General features: G+C 29.5%; 2 protein-coding genes across 2 annotated transcripts; both read left to right on the top strand.

Moving 5' to 3' along the window:
- The first annotated feature begins 903 nt into the window (after positions 1-903).
- Positions 904-10,728, top strand: LOC135958831 (aminoacylase-1B). Its single transcript, XM_065509744.1, has 6 exons — positions 904-1,233; positions 7,112-7,456; positions 7,524-7,670; positions 9,874-10,157; positions 10,233-10,366; positions 10,436-10,728. Exons 1-6 carry the CDS (start codon positions 1,146-1,148, stop codon positions 10,638-10,640), a joined length of 1,203 nt encoding a protein of 400 aa, XP_065365816.1. The 5' UTR covers positions 904-1,145; the 3' UTR covers positions 10,641-10,728.
- A 13,974-nt stretch (positions 10,729-24,702) lies between these two features.
- LOC135958609 (fibrous sheath CABYR-binding protein) lies at positions 24,703-25,584 on the top strand. The gene has a single exon (XM_065509505.1). It carries the CDS (start codon positions 24,886-24,888, stop codon positions 25,582-25,584), a length of 699 nt encoding a protein of 232 aa, XP_065365577.1. The 5' UTR covers positions 24,703-24,885.
- The last annotated feature ends 292 nt before the right edge of the window (positions 25,585-25,876 follow it).

Raw genomic sequence — 25,876 nt, 5'->3', positions numbered from 1 at the left:
GATTTTTTATAGCTTTTCTAGCCAAAAATGTCCTAAAATAATACTACTCTGTATGCTATATTTATTGTGTTATCGTAACCAACCAGCAGATAACTTCGCCTAATTCCTAAGAGTCGGTTAAGCCGAGTCGTAAAATATTAGAATAAATCCAAGGCGAATTCACACAAGGTGGTGACCGTTCTACAAAAACAACATGTAAAAAATAAATATTTTGTTAATAAGCTTGGAATATGTAGATATTTAAATATAAAAACAAGCTTTGACATCTGTTAGAACCAAAAAGCGAAAAAAAGTTATCAGTCAAACAACTGACTCCACCTTGTATAAATTCGCCTTGAATGAATCGATCAATAGTTTAACTTGACAAAATTTCACAAATTGCTGCCTTATAAAATATGTACTTTCATTAGATTTCCTGCGTCTATTTCATGTTTTCCTACTTGAAAAAATGTCTCAGTAAAAAAAATATTTTTAAAACAATGACCATAATGTGGTAATGGTCATTGTTTTAAAGGATTGCATAAATATAATATTGAAATAAATTTTGTGGCCTGGCTTCGTACCTACATACACACTTAGCTGTTCAAATACATACGTAGTTGAAATGAAAATTGTCGTTTTCCATTAAAAATATTATCAGCCCAATCATGAATAAAAAATCCGCGGCAGTTTTTTTTTCCCATTTTTAACACTGAATTTGAATAGGAAAAATGGTAAACGGGGAAAGGGGAAAAACTCTCGCGGATTTTTTATTCATGATTAAGCTGTATATGAAAATTATTTTAATACTAGTTAGATTTATTGTTATAGCAAACTATATTTTTTGAGTTTTGAAACTGTTTGAGTGTACAAAGTGAACTTCCCTTACTTATACAACGAGTACTTACTACGCGACCACACTGAGTGTCGATCATTAGTGCAAGTGAGATTATCAAAACGATCGGACGTACAGAAAATAACAAAATAAAAAAAAAAACAAAAACCACCAGCTAAATAAAAAAATATCTATCTCTATATAAAAACATTAAGTGATCGATCGAATTAGTAGTACATAATACATATTTAATAACAATAATAAAATAAACAAAACAAAGCAACAGATCATCTGTAACAGTTATAATTTTGATCGTACAGGGGAAAGAAACATGGCTCAAGATTGGCAAAACAATGAAGAAATACAATATTTTTGTGAATATTTGCGTATACCCAGTGTTCATCCACAGCCCGATTACAGTAAGTGGGAACTTTCCGCACATCATTATAATTAAGTGAAAAATAGTCGTATATCAACAATTTTGTTATCTTGTGCAATTTGTTAGTGTTAAATCATTACGGTGACATACATAGATAAATAAATAAATGTACATATGATTATTATTACCAGTTATACTTATATTCATTATACCCTACTAAAAAAAAAATATTAGTCCAACAGTTACCGATCGATTTAAAATCACTTTAGGAGGTATAATGAAATATCTATCATTAGATATCCATATTGTCTATATTAATGACATAGTAATCCAGATATAGGTCAAAAATCAAGGTTGTCCTGGTTTTTTACTCATATCTCAGCCATTTGTGGACCGATTTTGCTGATTTTAAATAGGAAACTTCTCGAAAGCATGTCTGACAGAATTATTCAAGATTTGGATCGCGAAGATATCTGGGGTCTTCAGAAAATTGTTTTCAACAGACAGGCGGACATGGCTTAATCGACTCCGCTATGTATGTATAATAGAGTGCTCCAAGATTGTATGGACGAAAAAAACTTTCTAGGTACAGGTCGTCCCCCCCTCTAGAATTGTTCTATGTATTGTAGAAACACGTTGTGTAAAATATTAGGATGATAGGATAACGTTAACTGGTGGCGCAACGACGCTGAAGTTTTGAGGTGCATTTACAAGGGGAAAATATGCAATTTTTTCAGTTTTTGTAAAAATGTTGCCATTAAATAATGACTTTTACAATTTAATTTAAAAGAATCGAAATGTGTACGTAATTGTCGTTATAATAAGATATAAAAGACAAAAATTGGTGAAAAAATGTTAAAGTTATTAAAAAATCGCCAGGCCATTAACGTGTCTCAGGCCACTAGAACAAGAAATTTATGAACAAAATTAACATATTTTGAGAAATATTAAAATAAAAGCTTATTTTTACTTAAAATATATCCATATTTACTTGTATATGAGTTTTTGTCCTCGTAGGATACAGTTAACCTATTCGCAGGTATGACCAAAAAAATTAAATTTTTTTAACGGCAGTTTCAAAACTCCAATTTCAAATTTTTAAAAATTTTGTTAAACAAATTTCAGAATTTTTAAGTAAAAGCTATTCAGAATAATATAGTCCAGGTAATTTTAAATATAGTCTGAAAGTTTTACTAAAATCGGAAAACTTTAACCCTTAAATCGTGAAGGTCAGAGGTAAATTTTTTCAAAATTTGAAATTTCTCATGGAAAGATAGCGAAATAATATATATTTTTGGGCCGATTTTGATGAAACTTAAGAAAAATATAAAATGAAGTCTAGTATTCACAATAACAGTACAAAAATGGAAATTAACCCTTAAGAGTACATGGGGTCAAAATGAATGTGTTTTTCGTGATTTTAAAAGTTGAGGGTCATTTGGACCCCAATTGCTATTAAGGGTTAATTTCCATTTTTGTACTGTTATTGTGAATACTAGACTTCATTTTATATTTTTCTTAAGTTTCATCAAAATCGGCCCAAAAATATATAATATTTCGCTATCTTTCCATGAGAAATTCCAAATATTGAAAAAATTGACCTTTGACCTTCACGATTTAAGGGTTAAAGTTTTCCGATTTTAGTAAAACTTTCAGACTATATTTAAAATTAGCTGGACTATATTATTCTGAATAGCTTTTACTTAAAAATCATTACAGTAAGGAAATTCTGGTCATTCCCCAAAATATGGCCAAAAAATTAGTTTTTCTCAAAAATCGCAAAATTTATATCGCAGGTACGGAAAAACTATAGGAGGTATTGACATACTTTTTTCACATTTTTATTCCCTATTATGTTGTCAATAAATCCCCATGTGATGATCAAAAAATTCTGAAATTTGTTTAACAAAATTTTTAAAAATTTGAAATTGGAGTTTTGAAACTGCCGTTAAAAAAATTTAATTTTTTTGGTCATACCTGCGAATAGGTTAACGGTATCCTACGAGGACAAAAACTCATATACAAGCAAATATGGATATATTTTAAGTAAAAATAAGCTTTTATTTTAATATTTCTCAAAATATGTTAATTTTGTTCCTACATTTCTTGTTCTAGTGGCCTGAGGCACGTTAATGGCCTGGCGATTTTTTAATAACTTTAACATTTTTTCACCAATTTTTGTCTTTTATATCTTATTGTAACGACAATTACGTACACATTTCGATTCTTTTAAATTAAATTGTAAAAGTCATTATTTAATGGCAAAATTTTTACAAAAACTGAAAAAAATGCATATTTTCCCATTGTAAATGCACCTCAAAAATTCAGCGTCGTTGCGCCACCAGTTAACGTTATCCTATCATCCTAATATTTTACACAATGTGTTTCTACAATACATAGAATAATTCTAGAGGGGGGGACGGTCAAAATTCGCAATTTTATTTTTTTGGAGCACTCTATAAGGATCCAGAATATATATATATACTTTATAGGTTAATTATATTGTGGAAATTACAAACGGAATGTCAAACTTACCCTTCTCTCGAAGTTGAAGGGTATAAAAAGAAATCATATTTAAACAATTTTTGGGTATCAATCCATAATTGATCATAGATCCCATATAAGTCACATTAACGAGCATAAACCTTTAAATATATTGGTATGCAAATACAATTTAACAGAAATAAATTTCATATCAAAATAAATCACGGGATCTAATTTCATCGGTCCCTAATTAGTCACAGTTCCCATACAAGGTTCACTTTCAAAAAGCGAGCATAAATCTCTGAAAAATATTGCAATCCAAATTAAATTTAACTAAAACAAGTTTCAAATAGAATTGAATCATGTGACCTAATTTCATGACAATCGGTCTGTAATTGACCCTAAAAAACCAAATTGGAATTTTGATTTACTCTCTGAGGCAAAGTTGTAGCCCTCATAGAATAAACACATAGAACGGAAGGAGAGAGTAATATATATGGAAAAATTACTCTCTTTTCACACATACGGGTGTTACAATAACAAAATACATGCAATACATTCTCATGAATTAGGTTTTTGACAACAGACTTAGGTTTTTGGCTCTCAGTTACCTATCTAGTTATTGTCTATGGTAGCCCTTTTCATAAAGAACAAAAATTTAAAAAAATCGAAATAAATTTTTTAAAGCTGCCTAAAAGTATGCTTTAGTTTATAATAACACAGTTTTCACAATTTTTGTTCTTTATGACAAGGACTACAACTTTGCCTCAGAGAGTAAATCAAAACTGTTTGCAAGATATGAGCCTGAGAAAATTATCACTTTTTTTTGCAAAAATTACACCGAAGCCCCAAATCTTTGGGGGCCGTTAAAAAAAGAGCATGACTTTGGGCAAAACTGGGAGACACGGGTCTTTTTTTTGGACTTTTATCACGTATTGGGACCGAATTACCACATTCAATATCGAGTAAAACTGATCGTAATTTTCTTATTTGAGATTATGGCATTCGATATCGAGTAGGAAATTCAGTACATTTTATTAAAATTCCGATATCGAAAGCTCATTCAGTCACGAATGTGGTAATTCGGCCACTAGTGTCCGTATATGGTTATATTTCGGGCTTGACCGACTATACTTTCTTTCTTGTTGCTAGGATGCATTCAATTGTAAACAATTTTTAATCTTATATGTAGATATATTACTGTTCTCAATTGATAAGATTGAAAATTCGTGAGTTGTTTTGAAATTAAAAAAATCATAAAATAAAAGTAAACAGTTTTATGAATATTTTCGATTTTTTTAGTTGTATTTAAGATAATGTTATTACGAATGCATTAAATTTTTAATTGCGATTAATATATCATTCTTACCCCCATTTTCTCAATCTCTGGTTATTTTTTATCGTTATTAAATTATCAAGTTTCTGCCTTAAAAAATTTATTAATAATAGAAAACATTTTTAAATAAAAATGCTTAAAAAGAAGAAACTTTACTTTAAAATTAAAACTATTTATTACATTATACAATTTGTTTATGTTATAAATATCATTTAAATTATATAATGTAATAAATAGTTTGATTTAATTAATGGTTTTTAAAAATGTTATTTTTTTATTATTAATTTATTTTCTTCTTTTTAGAGCATTTTTAAATTCGAATATTCGTGCATATTTTACAAACCTTATATTCGGAAACTATATTGAAATTATTTTAAAATGCATACAAACTTATTATTGAAGTTAAAAAATATATAAAATTTATATCTACAGGTCTGTCACAGAAATTTTACGAAATTGAAAATAATCGTAGATTCCAATTCGTAACGTTTTGGTTTTGCTTCTTCAGCTTTCGTAAAAACGTTCTGCTGAAAAAACTTCACATGCCTTAAGGCGCAACTTAAAATTGTTTTGAAACACAAAGCTTATGAAAGAAATATTTATTTCTCACTCCTTAAAGTATATACGAAACATTTAACAAAAATTTATTTTATGTACACATTTTTATACCCTTCACCTTCGTGAGAATGGTATATATAAGTTTGTCATTCCGTTTGTAATTTCCACAATATAATTTTCCGACCCTATAAAGTATCTATAGTCTGGATCCTTATATATAGTGGAGTCGATTAAGCCATGTCCGTCTGTTTGTCTGTTGAAATCAATTTTCTGAAGATCCCAGATATCTTCGGGATCCAAATCTTCAATAATTCTGTCAGACATGCTTTCGAGAAGTTTCCTATTTAAAATCAGCAAAATCGGTCCACAAATGTCTAAGATATGAGTTAAAAACTAGGACAACCTCGATTTTTTAACTATATCTGGATTACTAAATCATTAATATAGACACTATGAATATCTAATGATAGATATTTCAAAGACCTTTATAAGACGTATATAAGACCATAGTAAGTTGGACCTACAATGGGTCAAAATTGGAAAAAATATTATGTAACCCAATTTTTTTTCACCAAAAAATTAAAAAATCAAAGTTTAAAAAAATTAAAATTTAAAAAAAAATATTTTAAAATAACAATTCAAAACAAAAAATGGAAAAAAACTACTTTGGAAAAAAAAATTTTGTTTACCTAAAAATATTTAAAATTTGTATTTTGAAGTATAATTTGGTGAAGGGTATATAAGATTTGGCACATCCAAACATAGCTCTCTTACTTGTTTTAAATTATACTAATGTGAATCTAAGTTACGCAGAATTTATAATAATTACTACAATTTTAAAATATTTATTAGCTTTAAAGTATTTTTCGAAAGTGAGCCTTATATGGGAGATATGACCCAATTATGAATTTATTGACATGCTAGTTTTTATTATGACCCTAAATTACTTCAGATAAAAGCAGAAACAATTACTGCATGTATTCTGCTTCTCTAAATAGTTATTTAGAAGGAATCAAATTAATAGACATAATTTAAATACTAAAAGAACAGATTTTGTCCATTTAATTACAAATAACTATGTAATTCAATTTGTATTTAAATAGACAAAATCTGTTATTTTACAATTAAAATCAAATGAATTTGATTCCTTGTATTTTCAAACAGTTTTGTAATAACTGCTACTTTTCCCGAAATCCCGACCCGCGATTTATAGGCCGTTGATGGCCTGGCCAATGTCGTTCTCAAAATCCACACCAAACATTGACTTTATCGAGATGCCTTAAGGTATGTGAAGTTTTATTATGAAATCTGAAGAAGCAAACCCAAAATATTACGAATTGAAACATACGATTATTTCCACTTTCGTTAAAATTCTTTGACAGAACTGATTAAATCAATAAGAGTATTTTTCACACATTTCTTCTTAAGTCGGGACACTTTGCTCTAGAGCATTCTAAAATTATAGAATATTAAGCTATCTAACCTCGACTCTTTGAATTTGTACTAAATAAGAAAACTTTAAAATTTCTATTTGTTTAAGAACCGTGTGTGGAATTTTTAAGAAAACAATCTCAATTGCTGGGCATGCCCATGCGTGTCTATTGTCCAGTAAATGAAGAAAATCCTATTGTCATACTAACATGGGCTGGCACAGATTTAAGTTTGCCCGGAATATTGCTCAACTCGCACATGGATGTCGTACCGGTATTTCCTGAAAACTGGACACATCCGCCATTTGGAGCTGATATTGATGAAGAGGGTCGTATTTATGCACGTGGTACACAGGATATGAAATGTGTTGGCATGCAATATTTGGGAGCTTTGCGTGCACTGAAACGAAGTGGCGTACAATTTAAGCGAACTATATATTGTTCATTTGTACCAGGTAAATTAAAATAATAATTTTAATTTATATTTATCCTTGATAACATAAATGTGTATTTTTTCTATAGATGAGGAAATGGGTGGTGGTCTCGGCATGAGGCCATTTGTTGAAACATGTGATTTTAAATCACTAAATATTGGTTTCTCTTTGGATGAAGGTTTAGCATCACCCACTGATGTCTACCCAGTGTTTTATGCTGAACGTAGTGTATGGCGTAAGTATTTATAAGCAAACTAGCTGACCCGGTGCGTTTCGCCACCCCAATTAGAATAAAGAAATAGTACTATTAAGTCTCCCTTTGTGAATATAATTGTAAAGGCCTAATTTCATATTTCTGGGTCCATTATTATAGAAAATGCAAAAGAAACTTACCACTAAAGACACCTTTTGTGAATTCAAATTTATTCAGAATCATGTGTGCCTAATTTTAAATATTTAGGTTTATTATTATAAAATATTCAAAAAGTACCATTGCAATAAAAAAATAGTACCATTGATTATCACTTTTGAATTCGCATTCACTAAACCATAACCCGTCAAGTTCGAATTTTAAATTTATAGTATTTCCTATATTATCAACTAATTTTGTTTCTATAACACTTAATATTTAATAAATTATCACAAATTTAAAATTTTATAAAACCGAAACCGCGGTTTTCAAATTCCTCCCTTTTTTTGGAAACTCTAGGTCCATTATTATAGAAAATTCAAAAAGTACCCATGAGAATAAAGAAAAAGTACCATGAAGTATGCCCTTGAATTTTAACTCACTTGGGACCATATACTCCTAATTTCATATTTCTATGACCATTATTATTACCAAAAATTAAAAAAGTACCATTAGAATATATAAAAAGTACCAAAAAGACCCACTTGTGGTTTCCCACTCACTCGGGTCCATATAAGCTTAATTTCATGTTTTTAGGTTCATTGGTGAAGAAATTACAAAAAGTACCATTAGATTAAAGAAAAAGTACCTTGAAGTAGTATCCCCTTGAATTTTCACTCACGTAGGACCATATATGCTTAATTTCATGTTTCTAAGTCCATTGTTATAGAAAATTCAAGAAAGTACCATTAGAATATACAAAAAGTACCAAAAACACACTCGGTTCCATATAATCTTTATTTCATGTTTCTAGGTTCATTGGTGAAGAAATTACAAAAAGTACCATTTGAATTAAGAAAAAGTACCAAAAAGTCTCCCCCTAGAATTGTCAATGACTTAGGACCATGTATGTATGCTTAATTTCATGTTTCTAAGTCCATTGTTATAGAAAATCGTTCAGTTCTCACATTTTGGTACCTAAATATTATCCCCTATTCCTAACACTAACTTCACTCAGATGCATATCAGCAAACTTTAATAATTTAAAATATTAAAAAAGTACCATTTGGAGAAAAGTACCAATTTCCCTTTTCCTCCTTGAACACCGCTCAAATTTGAAATTTAAAAATATTTCATTTTGCCAAAATTGTTTATGTTACAGACATGTCTCAAACGATTAAAATCTGTGTTAATGTGCCCAAGGAAAAATAGGTTTTAAAAAAAGTACCAAACTGTTTATCCGGATTTGGCCCAATATAAACCAACCGAGTTCCAAATAACAACATGTTAGTTAATTTTTGTATAAATTCAGGAACCAATGTTAAAAAATTATTGAAATTGGCTTAATAATTTCAAATAAAATGTATGTTCCCGATTTTATCCCCTTTTTTTATTTTATTCAAATAAATTTCTGCATCGTGGTGGGAGCTAATAGTAAAATATTCGTATGTCTATGTCAAATTATAGAAAAACTTATTTTATGAAAAAGTACCAAAAATAAACACAATTTTTATCCCTTAAGGGTTCGAATTTCCAAAAAGTACCAAATTTATATTTTTAATTTTTTGATAAGTAAAAAATACGATTTAAAATTTGTTTCTATGTTTATTGGTTTAAAAGATTCATAGGGTGCCAAAAAATGAAAAAAATACTGTTTTTACCCGTTTTCTCCTCTAAAAGATTCGAATTTAAGAAAAAGAAAAAGTACGAAACACCTGCCAGCTTATTTTTTAAATGGAGTAACATGCAATTTTAAGTTTTTTTGTATCTTTATTAATTTTGAAGATATAAGGTTACCGAATTTACCCTTTTTACTCCCTTCTTAGTGGATTGTTTTGGGGAGAAAGGAACCCACAGTTAAAATTTCATGATTCTAGCTTCAGTCGTTTAGGCTGTGCGATGATGAATCAGTCAGTCATTCAGTCAGTAACGTAACTCTTTTATATGTATAGATAAAATTACACGTTTGTCATCTTTAGTTTAAATTTTACAGATTTGCCATTCAGTTTTAGTATAATCTCATTTATGAAGAAGGATATATTTTATTAAATAATAATTTATTATTTTTTCAATCATTTACTTTGATTAGGTGTGTATTTTCACATCAATGGCAATGCGGGTCATGGTTCATTGTTGCTAAAAAATACGGCTGGTGAAAAACTCAATTATATTTTACATAAAATGATGTTAATGCGTGAAGAGCAGGTCCGTCGCTTGGAAAATAATCCACAACTAACAATCGGAGATGTAACAACCATTAATCTAACCAAAATTTCAGGTGGCGTACAAAGTAACGTTATACCGCCAAAAATGATGTTGTGCTTTGATGTTCGCTTAGATTTAAATGTTGATCATAAGAAATTTGAAGCCAAGGTAAGCAAAAAAAACAAAAACATATATAATTATTAATACGCAACATAGTTAACATAAATTATGAACATTTTACAGCTGCACCAGTGGTGCAAGGAAGCTGGTGGAGATATAGAAATTACCTACGACCAGCAACGTCCCCGTGTCGCGCCTACTGCTACCGATAATAGTAATCCATATTGGGTGGCCTTCAAAAAAGCCACCGATGAAATGTAAGCAAACCTTCCATGGTACTAATTCCGTTTAAAATGAATACACGTATCATTTTATTTACATTTTAGGGGTCTCAAGATTGAACGTCAAATATTTACTGGTGGCACTGATAGTCGTTACATACGCCAAGTTGGTATTCCTGCTTTAGGCTTTTCACCAATGAATAATACTCCAGTATTGTTGCACGACCACGACGAATTCATACGCACTGATACGTATTTGCAGGGCATTGAAATTTATAAGAAAATTATTTCAAATTTGGCAAATGCCTGATTTTAGTTTAAAGTGTTTTATGCAATGTTGTACAGTTTTTAAAACTAGTTTTTTAAAATAAAACAAATAAGACTTTACCCCTTCCAAATTTGTTAAAAATTAGTATACAGAAATCATTCAAATTCAACTAGTTTCAATATACTTTTCTTTTGAACACAGGACATGAAAAACCAAAAAAAATTTCCATGAACAAAGGATATCTCAAAAAAGTCATCTTTACTATCTAAAAAATTTACTCAATTATAAGCCACTGTATGGTTAATCTATACATATAAAAGAGTAATCTATACAGCCCAAACAGCTAGAAGCCCTGAAGCTAGAATCACGAAATTTTAACTGTGAGTTAATCCCACCCCAAAATGATAAGAAGGGATTTTTGGAAATTCGAACGATTAGGGAGTAAAAAGGTTAAAAACGGGTAAATTCGTTAACCTTATATTTTCAAAACTAATAAAGATACAAAAAAATTTAAAATTGCATGTTACTCCATTTAAAAAATAAGCTGACAGGTGTTTCGTACTTTTTCGAAATTCGAACCTTTTAGGGGAGAAAACGGGTAGAAACTGTATTTTGTACTTTTCTGGCACCCTATGTATCTTTTAAACCAATAAACAAATTTTAAATCGTATTTTTTACATATCAAAAAATAAAAAGTATAAGTTTGGTACTTTTTGGAAATTCGAACCCTTAAGGGATAAAAATTGTGTTTATTTTTGGTACTTTTTCATAAAATAAGTTTTTCTATAATTTGTTATAGACATACGAATATTTTATTCCACCACGATACAGAAATTTATTTGAATAAAATTTTACCACGCAATGGGGATAAAAAATGTTCCAAAAAGAGGATAAAATCGGGAAAATACATTTTATTTGAAATTATTAAGCCAATTTCAATAATTTTTTTAACATTGGTTCCTGGATTCATACAAAAATTAACTAATAGGTTGTTATTTGGAACTCGGTTGGTTTATATTGGGCCAAATCCGGGTAAACAGTTTGGTACTTTTTTATACCCTTCAGCTTCGTGAGAAGGGTATATACATATAAGTTTGTCATTCCGTTTGTAATTTCTACATTTTTCATTTCCGACCCTATAAAGTATATATATTCTGGATCCTTATAGATAGCGGAGTCGATTAAGCCATGTCCGTCCTGTCTGTCTGTCTGTCTGTCTGTCTGTCTGTCTGTCTGTCTGTCTGTCTGTCTGTCTGTCTGTCTGTCTGTCTGTCTGTCTGTCTGTCTGTCTGTCTGTCTGTCTGTCTGTCTGTCTGTCTGTCTGTCTGTCTGTCTGTCTGTCTGTCTGTCTGTCTGTCTGTCTGTCTGTCTGTCTGTCTGTCTGTCTGTCTGTCTGTCTGTCTGTCTGTCTGTCTGTCCGTCTGTCTGTCCGTCTGTATGTCTGTCTGTTGAAATCAATTTTCTGAAGGCCCCAGATATCTCCGGGATCCAAATCTTCAACAATTCTGTCAGACATACTTTCGAGAATTTTGCTATTTAAAATCAGCAAAATCCGTCCATAAATAACGGAGATATGAGCAAAAATCCGAGACAACCTCTGAAAATTTCATCAAAAAACACAATGTATTGCATGCTTTGACAAAAAAAACAACAAAACGTATGCTTGGATGTGCAAGCTTTGTGTATTTTGTTTTTTTTGTGTTTTGTTTCTTTTGGCGTTGTTGTTGTTTTTTATACAACTAAAGTTTAGTTTGGTTGTGTGTTGGTTTTTTTGACAAAAAAACAACAAATCGTATGTTTGGATGTGCATGCTTTGCGTTTTTTTGTTTTTCTTTTGTGTTTTGTTTCTTTTAGCGTTGCTGTTGTTTTTTATACAATTAAACGTATGTTTGGATGTGTGTTGGTTTCATTGCCTTGCGTATTTTGTTTTTTTTTCTTTTGGTGTTTTGTTTCGTTTGGCGTTGTTGTTGTTTTTTGTGTTCTTGATAAATTTAGGATGCTGTACGCTGAAAGTGGGCAATGTACATACATATATATATATATATATATACTAATTATAAAAAATAATAATGCATCCACAACAAAGGTGAAGGGTATATATATAGATTCGGCATAGCCGAATATAGCACTCTTACTTGTTTAAAACATATTTTTTCTTGGGCACTTTAATACAGATTTTAATCGTTTGAGACATGTCTGTAGCATAAACAATTTTGGCAAAATGAAATATTTTTAAATTTCAAATTTGAGCGGTGTTCAAGGAGGAAAAGGGAAATTGGTACTTTTATCCTAATGGTACTTTTTTAATATTTTAAACTATTTCACTTATCGACATTAAAGTTAGCTGATATGCATCTGAGTGAAGTTAGTGTTAGGAATAGGGGATAATATTTAGGTACCAAAATGCGATAACAGAACTATTTTCTATAACAATGTACCTATAAACATGAAATTAAGCATACATGGTCCTAAGTCAGTGAGAATTCTAGGGGAAGACTTTTTGGTACTTTTTCATAATTCAAATGATACTTTTTGTAATTTCTTCACCAATGAACCTAAAAACATGAAATTAAGCTTATATGGACCCGAGTGAGTGGAAAACCACAAGTGGGGGCTTTTTGGTACTTTTTATATATTCTAATGGTACTTTTTGAATTTATGGTCCCAAGTGAGTTAAAATTCAAGGACATACTTCATGGTACTTTTTCTTTATTCTCATGGGTACTTTTTTGAGTTTTCTATAATAATATTTGGTTTTAAAAATTGAAAACCGATCAGTTTTGGTTTTGTGATAATTTATTAAATATTAATTTTTATAGAAACAAAATTAATTGATAATATAGGAAATACTATATAAATTTAATTTTCGAACTTGACGGGTTATGGTTTAGTGAATGCGAATTCAATAGTGATAATCAATTGAACTATTTGTTTATTGCAATGGTACTTTTTGAATATTTGATAGTAATAAACTTAAACATATAAAATTAGGCACACATGAATGTGAATGATTTTAGTGGTAACTTTCTTTTGCATTTTCTATAATAATGGACCCAGTAATATGAAATTTTACATTTACAATTAGATTCACAAAGGGAGACTTAATAGTACTATTTCTTTCTTCTAATTGGGGTGGCGAAGCGCACCGGGTCAGCTAGTAACACATATACTATTTAGAGGAGGCCATAGGAGGATATTCATTTAATAAAAATTTAGTAACAATTTCTAATATATCGAAGAATATTAAAAAAACTTCAAATATATTGTTACGTTTTTGCCTTTTGTAAACACTTTTTTATTTCCTTTAAATAAACCGGATACTTTTGATTGCAAATAATAGCAGAATAGTAGTTTAAAACTGTAACAACAGTTTAAATAGTCACTTAGTGTCTGTATACAGATACACGTTTATAATTCACATTAATATACACCCTTAAATTACACACTTTATAATGTAATGAATATACTGATAATGCAGTTGATGTTAATTTTAACAGCGGTTGTGACAACCTAAAACCTGACTGCAACTGCTGCCACTATTTATACGTTAAGATAATTCATGGAACAGCCATCTTCCAGCTGTTCCATGAATTATCTTAACGGATAAAAACTATAATGTTCTATTTCTAAAGCTTTTAGCAGCTTCAATGTTAATGTTAGCAGCTTTAACATTTAATGATGCTATACTTACAAATAATGCTAATAACTGCGTGTTATCGATATTATTGATAAGTAGAAGTTTCTACTGATGGAAATGTTTATAAACATGATGAATTCCGCAAGCAATCCTTACAGACTGTTAAATTCAATTTTATACTTACGAAATTCCACTATCAATTTGAATTTAACGGTCTGTAACGACTGCTTGCAACATTCATCATGTTTATAAACATTTCCAACATTAAAAACTTCTACTTATCAACAATGTTGATAACACGCAGTATGACAACATTAAACGTTAAAGCTGCAAAAAGCTCTAGATTCTAGAAAAAAGGTATTTTTTTGCATTTTTTGACAAATTGTTTTTTTGTATTTTTATAATATAAGGGTTGAAATCATCCAGAAACAATCAAGTTAGCAAAAGTTTTTTAATTTGTTTACTAAGGCCCTAATTTTGTAAATCACGTCACCAAAGTGATATTTATATGGAAAGCAGAAACAAAATTTCAAAAATTTTAAAAATTTGTTTTTGTTTTATATACAAAATTTTCAAATTATGAAAGGCAAATCAACGTTTGAATTTTGGTGCGTTTGTTCTGTTAAGAATTTGTATATAAAACAAAAACAAATTTTTAAAATTTTTGAAATTTTGTTTTTGCTTTTCATATAAATATCACTTTGTAAAGTGATTTACAAAATTAGGGCCTAAGTACATGGATTCTATAAAATTTGTGCTTAACACGTTAACAAAAAATCTCATATACACTCAGGTCTCGTTTTATGGGGATTTTTTTATGCGGATTCAAATTTATGCGGTTTTTAAATTTACGATTATTTTTTGGAATTTTAACAGATTTTAAAATTTTAGAACGAGACCTGAGTGTACAGTGACTATGGTAAAATAAAAAAACCGAATATTAATGAAGCATGCATTTCTGTAGTATTTTAGTTTCTTATTATTTTAAAAAAGATTCAATCAATATTAATTAAATCCAATTAGGGAAAAGTGAGCTCTACATATGTATATAGAGGTCACTTATATATAAAAACCGAATATTAATGAGAGTCACTGTAGCTCGCTTTTAGAGTCCACAGACCACAAGTGGGCTTGTTTGGACGAACAGCCCACATATGGGCTGTGGACTGCTGGCGCTTTCCGCTCACTATAGTTTTTTTATCTTTTTCATTTTGTAAGCTTAACATTATGGTACTTATAAGTACCGTCGGTCGACAAAGGGTTAATATGTAAAATTAATAATGCAAGCAAAATAATATCTTCATTGTGTGAAAAATGCAATTCAAATACATACATATTTAAAAAAATATCGTTTTTCATTAATTAAATAAAATATTATGATTTCAGTGTTACCGTTTGGTTGTTATTTGGAACTAAAATTAGCTAATTTTATTGTTTACGTATAGATATGAACTTTTGGTAACACACACTCATTTCATACAACATTCGAAAAACTTATCGTCACCTGTACTGCAATTCTGTAACTTTTTATACTTTCCTACCGATATCGTTAAGTAACGAAAACTATCGGTTGCTTTAACGAATTTAATATTCACTATTTGAAGTTAACGATATCTCTCGGTAATAAATTTTAACGACGAATATAGTTAAAAATATAAATGTCAATATTTTTAATATTAAAAAATCATAAAAATATTTACTATTTTTTCGTGTTTGCAGATAAATTCGTAGTCGTGTGAATAAATAATCGCATTTATATATAAAAATCAAGCATCAGCTCACCCAAATATGTTCGCGAAACCTACTGAAAACAAAAGAACAAGATGTGTTGTTATAAGGACAGTCGACAAATTCAGATGAATTTCCTTCTTAGAATACTGTCTTAAAAACGATTTTATAACTTTTTTATAAGTTTATAATCGTATCACATCGCCAAAAATGGAAATTGAATATAGGGATAACCATTATACACTCCAGAAATGTGTTAATTATGGATATTATGCCCCAAATAAAAGTTGCTCTTAAAATTCGAATATTTTTTTCTAAAATTAATATAATTGGTCAATTCACAACGTATCTTATCATGTCATATTGTCCTAATATTTCACAGTGGTTTGTATTGCTTTTCAAAATAAATATTATTGGTCAATTCACAAGGTCTCATAATGTCCTAATATTTCACAGTGGTTTTTATTGCTTTTCAAGCTAAAAAAGTCCTAAAATAATACTACTATGTATGCTATATTTATTGTGTTATCGTAACCAGCCAGCAGAGACCTGTGCCGAATGCCTAAGAGTCGGTTAAGCCGAGCCGCCGAGACGAGATATGTTAGGACATTATGACAATATGACTGATAAGAGACCTTGTGAATTGACCAAATATATGTCCAAATTTATCTTAAAAAGATAATTAAAGCATGTTAATTTTTATATTAAAAACCCAAATCAGTCCATATCTAACAAACACAAAAAAGTTGACCAACCGTACTTTCAAAAAACAACTTATTTCGAATATTTATGTTACAAAACTAACTCCTAAACAATTATCGTTATGGCTTAACTAGAACATTTTATTTGTCGTAACCTACCGACAAATTTCGTTATCTACCGACTATTTTTAACGAAAATAATCGGGAAAATTTAATTCGGAATATCTCTTAACGACAAAATTTTGTCGTTAAAAAGTTACAGAATTGCGGTACTGAAATGCGTAACAACCAAAAAATTAAAAGATGAGTTTGAGAACTTAATGGATATTGGTACAACTAATATAAAATTAAACAACTATTCAACAAATGTTCAGAGTATTAAGATACATCGAAAACCTTGCGTTCAAAAATTGTAACGAAGATAATAAGAAATCAGCTTTTTTTGAAATTGTTTCGATAGAAAAAGAAAACAAATTTGCGGTTTAATACAGACAGTGCGTTAAAACAAACAACTATATAAATAAGCACAAAACCAAACCAGTTGAAATTGTTTCGAGCGAAAGAGACAAATATATTTTTTTGCAGTGTCGCCTCTGTATACTTTGTGCAATGGATGAGAAATGAAGGAACATGGAAAATGTCACGTTATTTTGAGTCCCAATGATAAAAAGGTTTTTTTATTGCCGCAGTCTTAAAAATAACAAATCATTCCACTATTGTAATGCTTTTTGATAATTCATTTTAAATATTGGATGCTCCAAAATCCATTGAAATCCATAAAAAAAAATTACACATACTCTCCATACACATACTTCATGACTAGTTTTTGACTTGAAGATTGGAGATTAATTTAAGAATGTTGTTTTTGGGTCGTTGACTATTTTGTTTTATTTGCTAATTTAAAATAAATAATAATAAATCCGAAAGTACAAACTGCTGAAAAAATAGTGTGTGTGTGGAAAACATAAAAATATCCCATTGCTGTGCTAAGGAAGATTAGAAGAATATGTATGTTTTTTGATTATACATATTGTTACAAAATTGTACTTGAATTCAAATATAACGATTTTAACGACTGATTTAAAGTTGCATAATGCTATTTGAAAGCAGTGCCTCTCAAACAGTAACATATCTGTGGACATTATTAACATTAAATTAAAGCTTTGAGTTGATCATTGATCGTAAGTATGTCAACGCTGAATGTTTGCTGCGACTCGTATATTCGAATTCGAATATACGAGCTTTGACAGTTAAAGAACATTGTAGAAAGTTCACCAGAGATTCGAATATACGAGCTTTGACAGTTAAAGAACAATCTAGAGCGCAGATGGCAGTGTTATAAATAGTGCCAGAGGTTGCAGTCGTTAGTCAGTTTATCAGAGACGCTATTCGAATAAACATCAACTGAGTGCCTTAAAGTGTGCTGTATTTTCCAGGGAACTCTTGTACATTATAACATTTGTCTGTATTTCCGCGAATTTATAAACTTGTTTAAAAACACTAATAGTGCATTTACACTTGTAATTTTCAAACTAGTTTATGATCATAAGCTACTTTCATAAACCATACCGTTTACATCAGCGTTTTGGTCAGTTAAGTGGTTTATTTTTGACAAGTCATAAATCAGCTGACTTCAATTTAAAAAAATTTAATAAAAATATGGACGTTGTTACGAAAAAACGTTGCTGCATGTACCTATATATTTACATATAAACATACCTTTCATTTTCGTTGTCCATATTATATAAAAAAACACTTTTAAATAAATTTTTTAAACTTTTTCTTACAGTTTGGCTTTTTTTTAAAAAAAACTGTTTTTTTTATTTTTGAGCAAATGTCAAATGTTACCAGCGTTGCCAGAAAAGTTTATCTCAAAAGCTAGTTACAAACCTGTTTTTGTTTTGTATGGATAAACAAGTTTCTTAAACTAGTTTATCACCATAAACAACTTATAACATGTTAATGGCGTAGGTGTAAATGCACTATAAGTGACTATTTAATGCTGTTGTTGTACATTTTAAATAAATAAAGAGTTGTTACAATTTTTAAACTACTAAACATATTTTATTTGCAATCAAAAGTATCCGGTTCATTTAAAGGAAATAAACCAACGTTTTGAAAAGGTTAAAACTTAACAATATGTATTTGATTTATCAAAAACACCAAAGTAGATTAACGTTAAATTAGATTTATTTTTGTTAAATATATCTGAACAAAAGACAGTGAAACTTAATATTTAATGAATTAATCATTTTTAAACTCTGAATGTAAGTTACTAACACTCGAAAAATCTTAGTTGTTTACTCTGAATAATATTGTGCCGGTTTCGATATTTAAAGTGAAATACATATATATGTATGTATGTATATGAATACGAGTAGTATTGTTAATATATAATGTTTTGAGCTGGCTAAAAATGGTTAAAACTTATGTAGGAATTTAATTATTTTTTTAATATTTAAACAGAAAAGACTTCAAATAGATTATATTCAAAATTTTAATGAAAACTGTTTAGTAGTTTTGAAGTTATAGCTACTCAAAGTTATAGTTTGTATGCAACATAGTGAATTTAAAGAATAGCATGGAATTTCTACATTTGGTTATGATAGTAAATTAAATTAATATTTTATTAATACGATTAGAATATACAGATATTTAAATATAAAAACAAGCTTTGACAACTGTTAGAACAAAAAAGCGAAAAAAAATTATCAGCTGTTTGACTGACTCCACCTTGTATAAATTCGCCTTCCAAATATTGATCATATGTATAGTACCGTTAGGCAGTTGTAATACAAAGTCAACATTTTTCAACAGAGACAAACTTTAGAAGTGAATTAAAAAAATATATCAAAAATTGCTTTTTAAATTTTTTTATATGAATATTATTGCCACAAGTATGTATTATGACATACATATATAAAATTCAGCAGCACCTACTTGCCATAATTTTTTTGGTAAATGTTTTTTAGTGTCAACATCCCTTCAGATTCCTGATATTTTCAACCTCTGGGTAGAGGTAAAACAAAATAACACAAGTACTGTGATGAATAAATTAAACAATATATAGCAAATCGTTCACAGAAAAAAATGGTAACAGTTATTAAGCAATTGAAAAAAATTGTTTGAAATATGATTTTAATTTTCAATAATTTTTTAATTGAATATGTTTTTTTAATACTCATATCAGCAATTTCTTTTAGATATTTATTAACAATTTCAGTTGTTAAAATTCAATAGGAATATCATATTGAAAGTAACAAAAATAAATGTGTCAAGAAAATAAAAATTGAAGAAAAATATAAACATTTTGTTGTTTCATAAAAAAATATATAGTATGTTTTCTTTATAAAGAAATTGGTATATAAATATAATACTGCAATAGGAAAAAAATGGACATCGATTTTATATACAAAACTTTTTTTTTTAGTGAACTCTTTTCAACATAAAATGCGTCGAATGTAGATGGAACGCATTTAAGAACAATACTAGATGAACAATCTGTAAAACCATCAAATGCATTTTTAATTAATATAAGAAAAATCTATAATTAACTAGTAACAATATAATTATTCAATGTTACAAACTCTATTGTTAAAATTTTACTGTTGACTATTAACAAATTTTTTGTTTAATTTGACAAACTCGTTGTTAAAACATATTGTTGAGTGTTAACAATTTTAAGTAACAAAAATATTTTTTGTATCTTTTCAATTAAAAAAATAATTGTATTGACGAAAATGGTAATTAATATGACAATTGATTTGTCGTAATTTTTTTCTGTGTTTCCAAAGGGAATTATTGTATTCTGAGAAGCAGAAAATAATTTTTACACTTTTAAAATTCAACAAATATTGGAAATATTGGATGCACAAACAGTTAACAAGTTATCGGTGGAACAAGCATTAGCTCTATATATAGACATGTATCTCTCTGTTAGGCAATATAATATAATGAGAAAAGTAGTGAGTTCTATTCATGAAGTTTGCTTCCCATCTTATTACTTAATTTTAGAAGCTAAAAAAATATTCCAGAGGATATTCCCGTAAAAAAAACCTTATTTTATATAGAGGTTAATCCATTTATGTAAATAATAAGCATGGGTATGCCCTTCCTCCCATTCGGAAACAATATTTTATTGACATATTGGGAATGTTATAAGTGTTTCAATTACACAACTACGTTATGAAAATTTAAGTTTTTGTAAATTTTGTTTAATTTTTGAAAAAGGACATTTTTGATACTGTAGTGTCCTCCGAATTTATCCAAATTTGTTCAAAACTTTAAAAATGTTCCAGAAAAATATTGTGCAAAATTTTGATTTATTTTTTTAAATTGTTTAGTATTTTTAATTTTCAGGATATATGGAAAGGACACGAATCCTTGCACCAAATTTTTCAAACTTTCTATATGACAATCTTTTATCAGTTGAAGTAAGTGTGCCAAATTTCATGTCTGTACGGCAACTCCTTCTATTTTTGGACAATCGTTATATGAAATCAAATAGCGTTGCACAGTGGTATGAGAAAAAAAAAGATGGAAATAAATCTGTAACTTCTAATACATCTTTTTAGACATTTTTTAGATAACTTAAAAAGGAAGAAAGTACTTTTTTTCCCCAAAAACTAGCGAAAATCGCCTTTTTCAAAAATTTTTAAATTCAAATGCAAATAAATTTTGAGTCAGCCAAGAATTTTAAACAATTCTTTTTTTGTTTGAAATAGACATTTGTTGCTAGTCTAATAAAAGAAAAAATGAAGAAAATCGGGAAATATTTGGACCCGCTGTTATCAAATAGCTGGAGTAGGGTGGGTAAAAATTTTGAAATTTAAAAAAAAAATGCGTATATCTCCTAAGTTATAACATATAATTGATAGCTAAGACGAGGTTTTTTGTAGTGCTCAATGAGGAGATTTATACAGTGCCGGACTTAAATATTCACACAGCATACAGATTTATCTTTAATCTTCCATATTTTTTAAATGAAGGCCACAACTTTTGTACGGGTTTCAAAAAAATATTTATTTACATATAACTTATTGAAATATATGGAAAAACTAAACATAAGTTGGCACATTTCAGAAAAAAAAATTAACTAATGTTTCGAAGTTCGATTTTAAGAGGTCAAAAATATTCACACAGTTTCTAATTTTTAATAGGAAAATAGTTTTTTTTAATAGTTTAATAATTTGTGGAGTAGCCTATCTTTTGAATGACTTATTTTAATCGTCTTGGCATTGAATCGACCAATTTGTGGTGACGTCAGCTCCAAAATTTTGCCATTCTTGTAACAGGACTTCTTTAAGTTGAGTCTTACTAATCATATGGTGCTTTCCTACACGTTCGGCAAATTTATCCCACAGATGTTCTATGGGATTCATGTCAGATGATTGCGGAGGAGTCGGGATTATGTGGGGAACATGATGCACTATTCATATTCGGACGTCATGGGTTGTGTGTTTGGGGTCATTGTACTGTTGATAACAGAAATATTCCCAAGCTTTAACTTTAGAGCGCATTGTAGTAGGTTTTCTTTTAAAATATTAAGGTACACTGTTTTGTCCATTGAACCGTCGATTAAAACTAAGTTTCTACACCATGTTTGACAGTGTTTACTACATTGTTATTTTCCAATTCATGACCCCTTATCCACCATGTTTGACAGTGTTTACTACATTGTACTTTTCCAATTCAGTGTTTGGCCTTCTCCAAACTCTTACTCTGTCGTCCGATTGAAAAATACGTACAAACAATCTTACAAAAATAAATCTGAACATTTCTGGAACGTAATACTATTCTTAGATAATATTTTTCAATAATAATTTTTAATCGAACTGCAGGGTAACAGTTTGGAGAAGTCCAAACACTGAATTGGAAAAGTACAATGTAGTAAACACTGTCAAACATGGTGGATAAGGGGTCATGTTATGGGGTTGTATGGCTGCATCTGCTGTAGGTAACTTAGTTTTCATCGACGGATCAATGGACAAAACAGTGTACCTTAATATTTTAAAAGAAAACCTACTACAATGCGCTCTAAAGTTAAAGCTTGGGAACGTTTCTATTTTCAACAGTACAATGACCCCAAACATACAGCCCATGACGTCCAAATATGAATAGTGCATCATGTTCCCCACATTCTCCCGACTCCTCCGCAATCATCTGACATGAATCCCATAGAACATCTGTGGGATAAATTTTCCGAACGTGTAGGAAAGCACCATATGATTAGTAAGACTCAACTTAAAGAAGTCCTGTTACAAGAATAGCAAAATTTTGGAGCTGACGTCACCACAAATTGGTCGATTCAATGCCAAGACGATTAAAATAAGTCATTAAAAAGATAGGCTACTCCACAAATTATTAAACTATTAAAAAAAACTATTTTCCTATTAAAAATTAGAAACTGTGTGAATATTTTTGTCCCCTTAAAATCGAACTTCGAAACATTAGTTAAATTTTTTTTCTGAAATGTGCCAACTTATGTTTAGTTTTTCCATATATTTCAATAAGTTATACGTAAATAAATATTTTTTTGAAACCCGTACGAAAGTTGTGGCCTTCGTTTAAAAAATATGGAAGATTAAAGATAAATCTGTATGCTGTGTGAATATTTATGTCCGGCACTGTATGTGTACTATATGTGTAAGTTTTTTGAAATCAGGGTTTAGAATTTACAGATTTATTTCCCTCTTTTTTTCTCATACCACTGTGAGTTGGTGCAATGAATACCTGTTACTAATGAAACAGGTATTCATTGCGAAAATATTTTAAACCTAAAAATATTTCGTCACTAACTAGTGTTTGCCATTTATTAAGGTAAATCGATTAATCGTTTGGAACGGAAGCAAAGGTTCGAAATAATTATATCGAGGGACTATATTCAAAATTATCTATCTTTGATTTTCATGAAAATTACTTTTTGATGGTAAATTGTTCAGTAAAACAGTCTTCTTCTATGGTGTGAATTTCATAACAAACTTATTTTTTTTCGCTGTTTTATTTGCATTTTTGTTATTTCTCTGTCTTATACAATAAATTTTTTCTGAATGCAAAACCCTCTATCTATTCAAATAATTAATTTTCAAATATCTTTTTGATTCATTTTCATGTTTTCTTACTAATCAAAAAAGCAAGAAAAAAATAGTTTTCTATAACTTTTTGTTTAATATTGTTTATTGTTAATTTTTTTATCTTATGTTGTATTATTAGCCGTTATCTTAAATAAATCACGTTAAAAACTGACAGATGGCATAAATGTAATCAAAGTTGTGTTTTTTAAGATAGAGGGAATCGATCGCTTAATCGACCCTTCATCACTCATTTAAATTATAAAATAAAATATACCGATAAATCTATTGAATTCGAATTTTTTAGTCAACTATCGCATTTTTATATTACGAATCGATTAATTTGAAACCCTAGCAATGACATAAACGTACTCGTATTAATGACAAAACAGACATTTATAGCTGTCTATGCATGATATGTTTGTACATTCATAATTTTTAAATACGACCCACATTGAATTGTTTGTACAAACGTACAATATCTAATAATGTCCATTTATGTTCTCTATATACTGGTGTGTATTTATGAAAACATAAATCCACCAATAACCTAAAACTATAATGAACTTAATACCATAAACTCTGCTCTCGCAAGGTTGTCTCAGGTTTAATTAATAAAAAGAAATACAATAATTTTTGAAAAAAATGAATATTACACTTTAAAGTCCGATTATGTTACGAATATTAATTTTGAAATGTGTTTACACTTTCAACACATCGGCAACGATTACTTAGGAAACCGATCACGTGCAGAGGTGAATAGAAAAATAAAAACATACATGATTATAACTTTAATTAAAGCCAAGAAAACTAAATTTAATAAAAGCTAAAAAAACAAATCCAAACAAAAAACAACAATAAAAAAGAGGCCGATTTTTGGTTTTAGAACTTATCATTATGTTGCTGTGTTCATAAATAATGTAAAAATTATTTTAAACACTTCCACTGGTACATGTCATAAATTGAAATTCGTTAAAAATACACGGCTAAGCTGAACTGTCATTGTCAGATTCAGTGTCAGTGTCAGTATGAGGAAGAACTTCCTAGTTTTCGTATATAAGAACAGAATTTTCAATAAATCATCAGTACAATCATTCATAACTTCAATCAACGAACATTGTTTTCTACTAAAGAATTCAACAATTTGAAAAATGTTTAAATTCACCGCAATTGTAGTTTTGGCTTTCGCCATTTGTGTAGCAGCCGATCCTATTCGTCAGAAACCCCTAAGAAGACGAGTATCGGCTCGTCAACAAGTGCTGCCAACACCAGCACCTACTGGATATCCGACAGCTGGCGTTACACCCGAAATACCATTCGAATTACCCACCGAAACTGAAAAACCAGAAATCGTAACACAACAACCGGATGAAGTTTATGGTCCACCAGAAGTTGATGCCCAACAGCCTGATGAAGTTTACGGCCCACCCGAATCCGAAACCCAACAACCTGATGAAGTTTATGGTCCTCCAGAAGCTGAAGCACAACAACCTGATGAAGTTTACGGTCCCCCAGAATCCCAAACTGTACAACCTGATGATGTTTATGGCCCACCCGAAACTGATGCCGTTCCCGAGATAATTGAAGAAGTAGCCGAAGAAACTGAAGATGAAACCGAAGAATTGGCTGAAGATTTAGAGGAAGTTGATGAAGAAATCATCGTTGATGAAAATGGTGCTGTGATTTCCGTCTCTAATACATTTGAAAAGCCAGCCCGCTTGGTCTATCAACGTTTCCCACAAAGGCGTCAACCTCCAACTGCGGTACCCGCTCGTTTGACCAAAGTCAAAGTTATCAAGCCAGCAAATTTCGTATATACAGCTAGATTTCAAACCTTTCCAAAGAACTAATTAAGTTGTTAATGTAATTTTTATTCAAATTGTCTGTTTTTATTAGTTGTTTTAATTTTTAATAAAGTTTTTTCTACTTTGAAGAAATTTTTACGAATATTTAATTGTCTTTTCTTCGATCTATATTATTTGGATAATATTATTTTTAGTTTAGCTAGAACTATGTCCTCAAATACAAAATAAGAACTTTCATCAAGTGCAATTAAATACATTAAAATTAACATCAAGAATGTTAATGAATTTTCGTTAAACCTGAATAATTTCTGCCGTTTTCGATTTTTCATGATTTTTT

The sequence above is a fragment of the Calliphora vicina genome, chromosome 4, assembly GCF_958450345.1.
Source record: "Calliphora vicina chromosome 4, idCalVici1.1, whole genome shotgun sequence".
Lineage (NCBI taxonomy): Eukaryota > Metazoa > Arthropoda > Insecta > Diptera > Calliphoridae > Calliphora > Calliphora vicina.
The sequence above is the reverse complement of the archived record's forward strand: the minus strand, read 5'-3'. Positions and strand labels throughout refer to the sequence as shown.

What these genes read in the sequence shown, in the direction of transcription:
- LOC135958609 (XM_065509505.1), top strand. Translation starts at nt 24,886, where the DNA reads ATGTTTAAATTCACCGCAATTGTAGTTTTGGCTTTCGCCATTTGTGTA.
- LOC135958831 (XM_065509744.1), top strand. Translation starts at nt 1,146, where the DNA reads ATGGCTCAAGATTGGCAAAACAATGAAGAAATACAATATTTTTGTGAA. An exon ending in TCATCCACAGCCCGATTACA is followed by an intron (nt 1,234 to 7,111) that starts GTAAGTGGGAAC and finishes TATTTGTTTAAG; the next exon opens with AACCGTGTGTGGAATTTTTA. An exon ending in AAAAAAGCCACCGATGAAAT is followed by an intron (nt 10,367 to 10,435) that starts GTAAGCAAACCT and finishes TTTACATTTTAG; the next exon opens with GGGTCTCAAGATTGAACGTC.